The sequence below is a fragment of the Sebastes umbrosus genome, chromosome 1 (assembly GCF_015220745.1).
Source record: "Sebastes umbrosus isolate fSebUmb1 chromosome 1, fSebUmb1.pri, whole genome shotgun sequence".
NCBI classification, from domain to species: Eukaryota; Metazoa; Chordata; class Actinopteri; order Perciformes; family Sebastidae; genus Sebastes; species Sebastes umbrosus.
The window spans coordinates 25,048,756-25,063,189 of NC_051269.1; the positions used below are offsets into that span (position 1 = coordinate 25,048,756).

Genomic DNA, 14,434 nt, shown 5'->3' on the forward strand with positions numbered 1-14,434 from the left:
TTTGTGTACTAGCTTTAATTCAGACTTGTTTGTAGGCTGGACTCCCCATCACAACACCCAAACACGGTACCTATTGGTAATTTTGGGGAGCACTTTGTGATAATTTGAGGGCTGCACCGATAGATTCACTGCTTTAACTTATGTTTGGACATTTTTATCGATGTAATTACAGTAAATTGTATTGCCTGTCCTTGAAGCAGATGGTTGTTTGGAGGTTAAATGTCTTTGCCGTAGGCAGTCAGAAATCTGCCTCCATAACGCAGCTCTAATCCTGCTGCTCATTCATTGGTCTCAGTCAGTGTAGGCATCAGACACTTCTGTACAAGAAAATATGAACATGAAAGTAATGAACAAATATATTTATTCAATTCCAGTTTATTAAATAAAATTATATCTGTGGAATCATAGTTTTAAAATCAAGCTAATTTAAAAAGTGGCAATTAAAGTCGTCTTCACATTTTAGTAAGTTGATTTTTCCATACTAATGGAAAACATTGTTTACACAATAGGTGATATAGCTTTAAGACTGCATACACACGGGCACACTCAATCAACAATGTTGACATACAATAAGTATGTTGTTAAAAAACTGCTGCCATACTGAGTAATGCAAAGCTTACTGCGCCTATATCCTGAGAATCATAAAAAAAAATCAATAGTACCAATGGCTAAGTGCTCAGTTTGGCTTAATGATATACATGTTATTATTCTTTGGTAATCTCTGCAAAAACTTTCAAGTTAAATATTCATATCATCGGTGAAATATGTTTTTAGAGAGGATTAAAACTAAGACTCGTCTAAGCCTCATCAGGAAAGGCAGGAACACTGGCGAGAGCTGGGATGAGCCTCTCGAACACGCTGATGCCTTTCAGGAAGACTCGCTCATTCAGATACTCGTTGTGATCGTGCAGCAGGATTGGCGTCCGGTTCATCGGGGAAAAGCCGATCGCAGGGATACCCACCTACAATCAACAAACAAAATTATTACCGGGAACAGAAGTGAAGGAGTGGAATAGATACATTAAAGAATAAAATGTTCACTTATACTCACCGCTCGGATAAAACGGCTATCTGTGGCAGCTGGAAATATCTCCTTTTCCAGAGTTACGTTCCTATGGTGATGGAGACATTGACATATAGTTTTAATGATGAGAATGACAGATTCAGTACAGCCCTACAGTACCTTCATGTATTACATTTTCAAAAATGTATCCTAGAAGCACTACAGCCTGTGTTAGACACAGGCAATCTGCTTTTCTTCAGATGCTGAGACAAGTAACTAGACAGGACAGACAACGCAGTTCTTTCTAAGCAAGAGAAGAAAGGTTGTGGGAGCTGTGTGATTATTTGCAGTTGAGGTGTGAAACCTCATGGGGCGAATGCATTAAAAGGCTTGTGTAAGCAAAAAAATAGAGGAGACAAAAATCTTATTTTATAATCCACTAAACAGCCGACTATGGCTTTGTTCCAAATCACATGCTTTTTCTTTTTACTTTAAGTACATGCTGCAGCTGCCTTTACAATGTACGTACTGCTGCACGCAGTATGCATACATTTGGGACATAGTACTTCATCATAACATTGCCCCTTGAACTTGCTGATGTATCCGCTGTGCAGAGGATTGTGGGTCAGAATATCCAGAAAAGCATGCTGGCTTGCATACTGCAAAATGCGACCAGATGTAGTAGGACATCCTGGTATTTTTTTTTGGCATAGTGCATTTGATATACTATGTACTGGGACATACTAAATCTTTTTCTGGCATACTAAGAAATAGAGAAAGAGCTTGATTGCTCAAAGTTTCTGTTGTGTAGTCAGTAAAATGACTCAGCAAGGCTTAACTGAAAATGCATACACACACTGATTGAGGACAATTAACCCTAAACTCATTTCACCTGTGTTGAATTAGATAGAATGGGAGGTGTAGATGGAGCCATAATTGAAATTAAAAAAGTTGTCACAATCTATTGTAGCTTTTACTTTTTCCTAATGCAGTCATTCCCAAAACACTGGGTCGGGACCCACAGGTGGGTCGCAGGATATTTTATTTGGGTCGCCAAATACATTATCAGAATTTCTTCCGTAGTCTTTTATTTAACAGATAGATGGATGGATAGATGGATAGATACTTTATTGATCCTGAGGGAAATTCAAGATCTATTGATCTATATCTGCAGTTCACCTTTGAGCCACATGAGGGAACCTGTATTGTTTTGATAACGTAGCCTACTTATAACATTGAATCTAATATGAAAGGCTAGCGTACATTCAGTTTGTTTTACTGTTGAGAGGAAAAAAATTAAAGCCAGTTAATGCATAAAAAACAAAGTTGTGATTTATCAAACGTGCATCTATTCGAAATGATCAAGATAATATAAGGTGATGCGGAAATGGCAGTAAAAACGGTCAGGAACGTTCATTTCTGCACAATTTCGCTCTTCTCACAAAAAAAGTTTGGAAAATGGTGATCTAGTGGATAGTGTCAATGGAAAATTATATTTATAAGTTCTTTAGGCAACATCTGCCTTGTATTTGCATCTGCACACAGAAATGTTAACATCACTAACAGATTATGCGTTAGTGGGTGTACAGTGTACTCACATTGCCTTGCAGGCTGCACTGAAGGCGCTCCACCAAGGATCATTCTCCTCTGTAGAAGTCAGGTTCTGGTTCATATGTTTCTGCAACGGATGGCAGCTAATTTAATCTATTTGATGACAGGATCAAAGCAACAGCACTTTTATAACGGAGTTTAAGTGCACTGACCTGAGCAAATTCATATGTAACATCTTCTCCTGCTTCTTTGCACCACTGTTTGATCTGTCTTTCAAACTCCTGGGAGGATAATAATAACAAGTTAGAGGTTAGTTTAGAGTTAACATTGAGCTGCAGGTCGTTTCATACACTGACGCATCTGCCTCTAGATCAGACGTTTGCATGAGTCACACAGACGAACACAAACTTACACTCATACAAACATGCATACTGTATGTACACACCTGTAGATTTACTGTAGGTGGTATTCTCAGGTCAAAGCTGACGTCCATTTCAGCTGGGATGACATTGTAGGCCACGCCTCCTTTGACCATGGTCATATTCACTGTGGTGACATCACCGAGCGTGAAACACTCACTGGTATTTAGCCTGAAATACAAACACACACACACACACACACACACGGTAGTACTTCTTTGTCGCAAAGATCTAATTAGCAGCTCGCCGTTTCTGCTCATGTTCATTTGTGTCTCTGGGACACAACACATAATGGCTGATTAGCATTTCTTTTAAATGACCAGGAGCCAAATTCATGAAATGTCTTACAATTTCTTTACACGCCCATGATTTCATAATAATTCCCTTGAAAGTTTCCTGGAGAGGATTATGTAATTTGGTGCTAATAATAGGGACTATGAGGCAATGTTATAAAACTGATATTTTAGAGTTTAGTTAGTTGTGTTGAGTACATAAAATCCTGGGAATAAAGAAAATTAAAGCCCTGTAAAATAAAACATTAACATGCATTATTATGAGACATGCCACATGTCCCTGTACGGTAAAAGATCAACTAGTTTAAATCCCAGATCTCACAAATTTAGGTTCGTTTTTCAGGTATTTGTGGAACATTTGCATTTCATTACTATTTCATGAATGTCCCTTCATTTTTAGTGTCATTATTTTGTAAAATTTTAGCACAGGTGGCAGATTATTGTCTTTGACAGGATCATCCATAAAACAGGACTTCCTTCATTCTTCAACTTTGAACATGAATGCAGCATTTTTACTGTACACAACACATGGTTCATTAAAACATCTCAGTAGCATTACTCTGGGAGGAACCAGCCATAAACAGATACACAAGCCATTCAGAGCAACGCTTGCACAGCTGGAATAGTCAACATGTCAATACAGCTGTTTGAAAAGCAGCATAGGGTGGGCTTACACACTGGGACTTCATGCAGGGAATCAAGCCTTAAAGCTCACATTTTGTTAATAACTGCACAAAGCAGATCAGGTGTTATAAATACGCTTTTGATTAAAGAGAAAATGTGTTTTTCCATATACATTATGTAATAAATCAAGATGTAAGCAGTTCAATCTCACCTGTGTTTCTCCTTCTCTCTGAAGTCCAGGAAGGAGTTTATGACTTGGCGCTGAGGAGGATAAAAGGCAGTATGGTCACTGATACTATCCTTTCTCAGTCCGTGTAACAACAGGTTTATTTTAATGATTAAACAGTTTTATTAACTGGTTGAATGGCATTGACAGTTACCAGCTTCTCAGCAGATGTGTTCTCCACAAACCTGGACCCATGACCTGGACTACCTGGGCAGTGGACTGTAATCCCTGGAAAGAGGAAGTCATTCTGCTTGATTCAAGATAAACTTTATAATCCTTCAACAATCCTGGAGTCTGATAAGATAGTGGAAGTCTCTTGCTATATGTATTTTATACTCACACCAGGGGTTCCTCTCTCCATAAAACACAGTGAAGGCCTCGCCAGGGTTGGCCAGACCTACAGAACACATGCAGACAGATAAAACACCTTTAACATTTAACAGTAGTCTAGTGCATAAAGATAACAATAGAAAGGACAAATGGTGGGGCAAAGGACAGAAGTTGATTACGTACAGATTAGCAACTACACCACAGGAGGGTTTATGAGCCTCCACAAGCAGGGACTGAATTTCAGCGCACATTTGCTTCAAAATCAATAAAGGGTAATTTGACACAGTGGGTAACATGATAACATCTAAATATTTGGTTGTCAGACTTCGACTCCAATGACCACCACACATCTGACATATGACTCTGTGCACATCAGATCAAATCAAATACTGTCTCTGTATTAAACACCACTATGCAGGCAGGTTCATTCTGGACACAGCAAACATTTGCCTAGGTATGGGCGATAGATATATCTCTCAAATTACCGACATTATGGATTTCTCACAGACCTAAATGTATTCCTATTGCACAATTCAATAAATTATACTGTAGAGCCGAAATGATTAATCGATTAGTTGTCAGTTATTAAATTAATCAGCAACTATTCTTATAATCGACTAATTAGTTTGAGTGACTTCTTAAAAAAAAAAAAGTCAAATTCTCTGATTCCAGCTTGTTCATTTGTGAATATTTTCTGGTTTCTTTACTCCTCTATGACAGTAAACGTTCTCATTTTACAGTTAAGCCGTGCTCTACAAGATGTTTCTGAAAACATTTGAGGAAATAGGCATTAACGTAACGTAATATTGATTCATATTTGATCAGCGCTGCTTTGTTTGACCGTTTGGTCGGAGTTTGCAAGTGATTGACAGCCGGCTCTCATAAACAGCAGCTGGACAGCAGACCTCAGATCAGCTCTGACTGTTTGTTTTCCTCCGGTCTGTGAAATCTTGCAGATGCCATTAGGAGCACCAGAGGACACAGAGGCACATGATTTTTTTTCAGGTTACCTGTTTCATGTACTACTGTCAGGATAAAGCGACCGTTTTATAAAAATAACTTTTTTTAAAATCATATTTGTTCCGATCTCGCCTATACTTCAGCTTTAAGGATGCCACAACAAGACGTGATGTTTCCTTCTCTGAATCCTTCATTTGACCTTGGAGGGCATTAAACCAAACAGCCTAACCAAAGGCAAAAAGGGAGGATGTCTTTAAATAGCATTAATTGTCTAAAGTTTATTTGTAGTCCGTTAGCTTAATTTCACCAGTGACTTACTGGTAATGTAGCACGAAGCAAATGTGTTGTTGCTATAGTAACCTGCAGTTTAATATACTGCACCTTGCACAATGATCTAGAGTGATAATTATACTACTGGCAGGAATCTTTGAAGTGTCCAGATATACATTTTTTAACAGACAGCTGCCAACTAAACAGAAAACTGAATTTTCCCTGGTCATGGTATAAACTCAATAACTGAATCCAGTTTCAAGGTATTGGGTAACTTGGAGTGACTTTCAGGTCCTTATTCATTAACTTTTAAAAAGATGTTGCAAACAGTTATATATTTACCTTCATCAAGCGCAAAGCCAATGTTTAAGTTTTGGAACTCCGGATGCTTCACAAATGTTTCCATTCCTTTGTGACCTCCAACTTCTTCGTCTAAAAAGAAAGAAAAATACATATTAGTATTTGCCAAAAGTTGGCAAGGATATAGTTTGACTTGTAGTAGAAGTAGTACTAGTAGTTTTGGAGAACAAATTATATTCTAATTAAAGGCTCTCAACACCCAAACAGGTGTTTTCAATCATTCTGGCTGATTAGACGTCTGCTCAGGTTGAAACTATATTGGGAATCACATGAAGTCAAACTCCACGTACCAATAGGCGCGCTCTAAAACCCAACTTGCACAGTGCTGGTTTGTGCCTTTGTCTATTTCAATTGGGCAGCAAAACGGCACGTCGCTTATGCAGACTTGAATCCAAGGCTTTGTACGGTAAATAGACAAAATACCACATGAACCAACAGCCTCATAATCAATATAGACTATTATACACAAATTAAACATGGCTGTAGTGGCTGAATCTAAATGGAAAATGTCTTGCAACGTCTTCACCAATACTTGCAAGTTGTAAAAAGATTAAAGATCATATCTCATCTTCACCCCCTGCAGCTGTTTGACTATCAGCTGATGGAGATTCAGCGTCACGCCTGCTGCCTCAGATGCTGTTTGCACCACACTTGAAGCAGGTTTTTCCACCCATGCCAATATTTAATAAGCCGGCACAGGCAAATGAAGCACACCAACTGACAAAGGTCTAAACTGTCTCACCCTGAAGGTGCAATCGCATTTCTGTCATTCAGTTTGGTACCAAGTTGATGCCAAAATTCGGAAATCATGACGGTACTCGTTTTTCTACAGCACCGCACGTACGGTAAGAGACTAACAGCGCATCTATTTTTTCCCTGATTAATGGTACATTGTGCTACATGTGTTCAAATTTAATCTTGTAAAATGTAGTTTTTGGCGTGAAACTTGATTAAATACAGTTGTTTGAAGGAGATGTTTTCACAGCAATATGAAATAGATAATAGAGATATAATTATGACCAGTTTAACCTTACTAAATGTAATAAAGGAATGAATGTTGAAGTACATGGGATTGATTGTTTTACTTTTGTTTTTTACCCGGGTATCAAATTGGTAATCTAGAATCGCGGAATTTCACTGGTATTGGTATAGACTACTAAATTTCTGGTATTGTGACGTCACTAATCACTTCTATTGAAGCCCAAACTACAGACAAAGTCATGTGTTTCCTGTTTCGATGCGATCTCCAGCCAGCACAAACAAACTCGCTGGTCAGAGTTCAACCTTTGTTTAACTGTTTAACTTTGACTGAGCCGATGTGCTCGGTCAGCTGATGGAAACACTGCTGTACTCTCATGGAAATGGAGAAGTTAGTCCTCTAGCATGTTTAATCACCATGATAAACATTATCACACTACCAGGTAACAAACTGTAGTGTCACTCTCATTCACTGTTTGGATTATAATCGCTCTGATCAATATTTTTTAATTACCCGCTTTAGAATCATGAAATCACGTCCTTTTATCAGCGCTGCCTGCAGGGCAATTTCATTGAACAGAAGTGTACACCTTTAGAGGTAATCTTTAAAGTTATCAATTTATTCTTTTAGTACCCTTTTCCTCCTTGGTACAGTTAAGGACTGCATTTGTCTTTTCACATTCTTGCACCTCAGCTCATAGAAACCAGATGTGCTGTGACGGACACAAAGAGGCCCTCGTTTAGTGTACATACTGAATGTGTGTGTGTGTGTGTGTGTGTGTGTGTGTGTGTGAACAATACAACATTGCATGAAGAGCTCATGAAGATTTCATGTTAATGCGTGATCAGCGCATGGCTGTCTGCCAACTGGTTAGAATGATGGTAAGTTATAAATATAATAAGTAATCAATGGAAAAGGTTTTCTTTGTCTTGGAGAAAAGTTTACAACCGGTGTATTATCTTCCTTCTCAGAGACATTCCTCTTTGACTTCTGGTGTCAACATTAGTGTTGTGTGTGTTTATTAGGGCTGTCAATCGATTCAAATATTTAACCGTGATTAATCGCATGATTGTCTATAGTTAATCGCAATTAATTGCAAATCAATCAATTGAGGTCAGAGGTCAAGGGACCCCTTTGAAAATGGCTATGCCAGTTTTTCCTCGCCAAAATTTAGCGTAAGTCTGGAGCATTATTTAGCCTACTTCCAATAGATTTCTTAGGTTTTTCTAGTTTCATATGACACCAGTATCTTCACTCTATCTTTAAAACTGAGCCCGCTACAACCTCAAAATCGCAAGTTGCGCTAATGCGTTAAAGAAATTAGTGGCGTTAATGCATTAATATCGTGTTCATTTTGACAGCCCTAGTGTTTATTCAAAATGTTGTGAAGTGCTACAGACACATTTCTCCATAATACACCTTAACAGGTGTAAAAAAGCTACCAAGAGAGCGAGGAAGGTGGCAATCAAGCCCAGTCTGAACACACCATCACTGTATTGAGAAGAGGTCTAATCAGGCTAAATAAGTGAACTGTGTGGGTGGATGAAGGATGTTTAGATGCTTTGATAACAAACTACAAACAGAGGAGGGAAGCACAATCAGATATCTCACCAGGAACAAACATTAAGTGCACAGTGCGCATCAGTTTCCGTCCCTCTGCCTTCAGTCTTCTGACTGCCTGGATGAACCTGTAAAGAGAAAAAGAAAAAACAACAGAGTTATGACACAAATAAGAAATGGAGTCTGAACTGACAGTATGCAGGTTGAGGGAGTGGTTGTGTTAAAAACAGGTTGAAAACAGTTTCTCACAGAACATAATTAAAAGTGAAGATCAAATCCTGTTTAATAAAACAAGTTATCAAGTCAGTTTATACCCACTGTATAGTTACACATTTCATGTCCTGTGATCCCCGGGCATAAATGTTGCCCTCTGCATCTTTGAAAGCACTGAAAGCATCGTATTTCCAATGTTCCTGGAGAAGAGATTGATATCAAATCTGTTTTTTTACCATGTCTATTACAGATGATAAACAGGATTGTAACGCCACAAACAGAGACGGACGGCATACCTGGAAAACAGGTACAACATCTGTGTGGGAATTCAGTAAGATGGATTTCAAGGACGGGTTCGTCCCTTCCCACGTCATGATCGATACGACCCTGCCCGGACAAACCTACAGGGAGAGGGAACGACATATAAGGAGTAAGAAGTATTCCTAATTTCTATACCGTATTTGCAGCATGTAAACAAATGTTTGCTACATGAATTATATCATCACTGCCACACACCTCAATCTTTCGCATGCGTAACTCAAGCTCCTCTGCTATTCTGTCCAGGAACCGAAGAGCAGCATCTATAAATGAATAAACAGAAAGCAGAACAATCTGTTTTAATACTAGTAAATGTGTAAAACCTCTCAGAACAGCAGACAGTCTTAATTCCTGCTGCTGCTAGTTGTGGCATAACTGTTGGACTTTGGTAACGAGAACGAAAATAAAGCTTTTCTCCATTTTCAGCCACTTTCAGGTCAGTGTGAGGAGGCGACTGGGTGAGAAAAGTAGCCTAAAGGTCCTTAGCCCAGTGGTTTAACTCATCAGTTTCATCAACATAAATAAAGTGATGATGTCTTGAAGGTTTCGCCAAGCAAATGCAGATACAAAATATGCTCTTTTCATTTGCAACAACTTAAATAATTTACTATAATAATGTTAGAGGAATTGATTTTTTGTTATTCTTCTTAAATAAATGTAATTTATGGTGCTGTTAGATTGCTACTAAACATGTTAATACAGGTGCAGCCCTTCCTTTGTGTGCAGCAAGCTGTTTTATGACAGCAGTGAAAATGTAGTTTTTGAAAGGCTTACCTCCAACAAATATGGATTGAAGCAGAATAATTTGTTACATAAAAAACATGTTGTGAATTTTTGGAAATGATAACATCAACATCTTACATCTCTTTTTTTCATTCAATTTTGACTTGCTCTGGAGTTATTGGAAATGTTTGGATCACACAAGTCAGAAACAGTCCTATATAGCCACCACTGGAATCTAATTCTACAAAACGTATAATAGTAATAATATTAGTGTAGCCTGATATTTATCTGCAACTGTGCACAAATACCATGTTTAAACAGAATGTGGCCGACTAAGAAGCAAAGAAATACCTCTTTTTAAATAGTTTCATATACAGACCTTTTGTATAAATTATCTTAGTAAGTGTGTTATTACGATTTTAGTTACATGTGAAAATCCAATTTTGACAGACAGACAAATCCTGGCGCACCCCCGTGTGTGATCTTTGGCGCCCCCCAGGTTGGGGAACCACTGCTTAAAGGTCCTATATCATGCTCATTTCAGGTTCATACTTGTATTTTGTGTTTCTAATGGAACATGTTTACATGCTGTAAAGTTCAAAAAACACATTATTTTCCTCGTACTGTCTGCCTAAATATACTTGTATTTACCCTCTGTCTGAAACACTCTGTTTTAGTGCATTTCAATGAAATTGCAAAGATGTAAGATGGAATTGCGTTGCTAGGCAACAGTCTGGGTCCATGTTTACTTCCTGTCAGCTGATGTTATTTACATACACTGCAACAGGAAATAAACCGGGACACATTTAGAATGTTTACGTTTAAAACCGTGTAATGGTCTAAACATTGTTTACTTGTGACATCACAAATGGACAGAAATTCTAACGGCTTGTTTCAAACGCACAATTTCTGAATACGGGCTGTGTGTATTTCTCCGTATATTGAGCGTTTTGATAGTTTAACAGTATTTATATCGCACTTATACCTGTTTTATAACGTAAAAGACCTGCAAATCTCACTGTTTACAATATGGGACCTTTAAGCCAGCCACTTTCCCTATCTCTCACTACTTGGGGATACCAAATGCTCCCAGACCAACTGGGAGATACAGTCCCTCCAGCATGCAAGGTCCTGAAAATGAACCTGAACCAACACAAATGGCCTAATAGGTCTCCAATCATGACGAGTGAGGCCAAACATACTGCAGACAAAACAATCTCAGCTGTCACCATGTGTGACCCCATTGCTTTAGTCAATGTTTGTTTGACCTGTGAAGTGAAAGCAGCAGCTCCGCTTTCTTTTCCACACCACTATGTGGAAGTATTTAATGTCTAACTGACGCAGATAAGAGTTGGACTTTGATAAAATCATTGAACATAAGATGATACAAGGGATGTGTGAACACATTTCACACTGGACTTAGAGGGTTTACTTTTAAACGTATATCTAAAAAAAAAAAATATCTGTGGCTGTGTAAAGTGACAATATTTGAAGTAAAATAACATTTAAAATACTGTAAATGGAGAAGGGATTCCAACTGCTGTTTTGACTCTGATCCACAGAAGACATTCCACAAATGTGTACCATGATCCACAAATGCACAGGAAGCGATCTGCAAATGCGAAATAGATGCAAAAAAATGTGTAGATATCACTTTACATGTAAACCTTAAAATACGTATTTACAGAGTAAGTTATGCGTATTTGCAAATCGCCCTGTATTTTTATGGATGTGACTTAACACAACACACATATACAAAAATACATGTTTGTGGATAGTGAAATATTTGCAGATCATGGTACATATTTGTGAATTGTCTTCTGTGGATTACAACTAATATCTAAAGATCTGCTGCGGTACCAATCAGACAAAAGTCTGTGAACAAACAGGAGGAAAGTTACAAATGTCACATGGCCAATAAATCCACAGGAAGCGATCTGCAAATGCGCAAATATCATTCCATGTGTAGAAATAGATGCACAAATGCGTAAATATCACTTTACATGTAAACCTTAAAATACATATTTAGAGAGTAAGTTATGCGTATTTGCAAATCGCCCTGTATTTTTGTGGATGTGACTTTACACAACACACATATACAAAAATACATGTTTGTGGATAGTGAAATATTTGCAGATCATGGTACACATTTGTGGAATGTCTTCTGTGGGTTACAACTAATAAAGTCCAATAAAAACTTCCATACTCAGCTTTCTTTTCCACACCACTATGTGAAAGTATTTCATGTCTAACTGACGCAGATAAGAGTTGGACTATGATAAATCATTGAATGATACAAGTGATAAATGCAAATACATTTCACACTGGACTTTAGAGGGTTTACTTTTAAACATATATCTAAAAAATAATATATATATCTGTGGCTGTGTTAAGTGATATGATCTGAGAGTGATAATATTTGAAGTAAAATAACATTTAAAGGTCCAATATTATAAAAAAGTGTGATTTTCATGTTTTTTTATTATAAAGCAGGTTTAAGTCCTATATAAATACTGTGAAAGTATCGAAACACTCAATCCACAGGGAAATACACAAAGCCCGTATTCAGAAACTCTGCATTTGAAACAAGCTGTCAGGATTTCTGCCCATTCGTGATGTCACAAATATACAATATTTAGACCCTTGACACAATTTTAAACGTAAACATTCTAAATGTGTCCCAGTTTATTCCTGGTTGCAGTGTATGTGAATGTCATAAGCTGACAGGAAGTACACATGGACCCAAGCTGTTGCCTAGCAACGCAATTCTGTTGCAATTCTGTTGCAATTCTGTCAAAATACGCTAAAACGGAGCGTTTCAGACAGAGGGTAAATACAGGTATATTCAGGCAGACAGTATGAGGAAAATAAAGTTTTTTTTAACATTACAGCATGTAAACATGTTCTAGTAGAAACACAACATACAAGTATGAACCTGAAAATGAGCACGATATGGGACCTTTAAAATACTGTAAACGGAGAAGGGAGTCCTACTGATGTTTTGACTCTGATCCCCCAAAATAAATGGGTTAAATAAATGCCAAAAAAATCAAACTATGACATTTTCCAAAGGGCATGGCTTTGATATTATCAATGTGTGTTTGGATGATGTAGAGATCTCACCATAGTCAGGCTCTGGGTGGACAGTCTTGAGACGGAGGTACTCTCTGAACAGACTCACAGAGACATCCTCTCCCTCAGGACAGCTCTGTCCTCCTCCAACACCTGGACCATCTTTATCAGGCAGCATGGTGTGATTTATCTGCTCACTCTGAGGACACAAACACACATATAACAACATTAAAACCACATGTCATGCCAGGATCGAGTGAGAATATATCTAATCTAATCATGTGGCTCCACTTAGACCAGGCCAGCAGCCTGCAACGGTACCATCAGCTGTTGTAACCTGCTTAAAGGCTGCAGGAGGAACAGTTTCATGCTATTAATAGCTAGCTGGCCTGTTAGCTAGTCAACTAATCATTCTCTCTGAAGTTGGAGAGGAAGCTGCGTCTTAAAGCCGATAACGTAACCTTGGTTAACTTGTGGTAAAACAGGGACAACAGGACTGTGAACAGTGTGTATTTAGTTCATTATGTCAGCTGGAGTTGTCTCAGTACTCACCCTGTGCTGTGCAGTCAGCTCTGACTGGTCAGGTGAAGCAGCCTCTCAGTGTGTCAGCTGATCACTGCTGACAGGGCTGTTCCAGCCCTTCAAAATAAAACACCTCTCCGGAATTATGTGTTTTTTTTTTTTTTTTTTGTTAGTTATGTTAGTTTAGATCAGGGGTCTGCAACCTGCCTCAAGCGGCTCTTTAGCTACTCTCCAGTGGCTCCCTGTGGATTTATAAAAATGGAAATGAGTAACTGTTTATTATTTACATTTTCATTTTTGTTTATCATTGTTGTAGGTCTATGGTACGATGGAGTATTAGGGCCACATTGAGGTAAAAATATAAATCTGAGATTTCGAAAAAATAAAGTCATAATATTATGAGAATAAAGTCAAAAGTTTATGAGAAAAAAAGTTGTAATATTATGACAATAAAGTCATAATACTACAAGAATAAAGTCACAAATTTATGAGAAAAAAAGTTGTAATATTATGACAATAAAAGTTGTAATATTATGACAATAAAGTCGTAATATTTCAAGAATAAAGTCACAAATCTATGAGAAAAAAGTTGTAATATTATGACAATAAAAGTTGTAATATTATGACAATAAAGTCGTAATATTTCAAGAATAAAGTCACAAATCTATGAGAAAAAAGTTGTAATATTATGACAATAAAAGTTGTAATATTATGACAATAAAGTCGTAATATTTCAAGAATAAAGTCACAAATCTATGAGAAAAAAAGTTGTAATATTATGACAATAAAGTCATAATATATTATGACAAATAAAGTCATAATATATTATGACAATAAAGTCATAATATTACAAGAATAAAGTCACAAGTTTATGTGAAAAAAAGTTGTAATATTAGGAGAATAAAGTCATAATATTACAAGAATAAAGTCACAAGTTTATGAGAAAAAAAGGTTTAATATTATGACAATAAAGTCATAATATTTCAAGAATAAAGTCACAAATTTATTTGA

The 14,434-nt window shown here is 37.4% G+C and overlaps 1 protein-coding gene across 1 annotated transcript; it reads right to left on the reverse strand.

Moving 5' to 3' along the window:
- Positions 1–344: 344 nt before the first annotated feature.
- Positions 345–13,567, reverse strand: LOC119495462 (aminoacylase-1-like). Its single transcript, XM_037781936.1, has 15 exons — positions 13,454–13,567; positions 12,953–13,100; positions 9,305–9,369; positions 9,085–9,189; positions 8,894–8,988; positions 8,627–8,703; positions 6,019–6,108; positions 4,457–4,513; positions 4,271–4,344; positions 4,102–4,151; positions 3,000–3,144; positions 2,767–2,835; positions 2,602–2,681; positions 1,052–1,112; positions 345–962 (listed from the first exon to the last, which is right to left on the reverse strand). The coding sequence occupies exons 2-15, from the start codon at positions 13,077–13,079 to the stop codon at positions 798–800; spliced, it is 1,260 nt and encodes a 419-aa protein (XP_037637864.1). The 5' UTR covers positions 13,080–13,100; positions 13,454–13,567; the 3' UTR covers positions 345–797.
- Between the last annotated feature and the right edge of the window lie 867 nt (positions 13,568–14,434).

What these genes read in the sequence shown, in the direction of transcription:
- LOC119495462 (XM_037781936.1), bottom strand. Translation starts at nt 13,079, where the DNA reads ATGCTGCCTGATAAAGATGGTCCAGGTGTTGGAGGAGGACAGAGCTGT. An exon ending in TACGCATGCGAAAGATTGAG is followed by an intron (nt 9,190 to 9,304) that starts GTGTGTGGCAGT and finishes CTCTCCCTGTAG; the next exon opens with GTTTGTCCGGGCAGGGTCGT. An exon ending in ATGTTGTACCTGTTTTCCAG is followed by an intron (nt 8,989 to 9,084) that starts GTATGCCGTCCG and finishes TCTCTTCTCCAG; the next exon opens with GAACATTGGAAATACGATGC.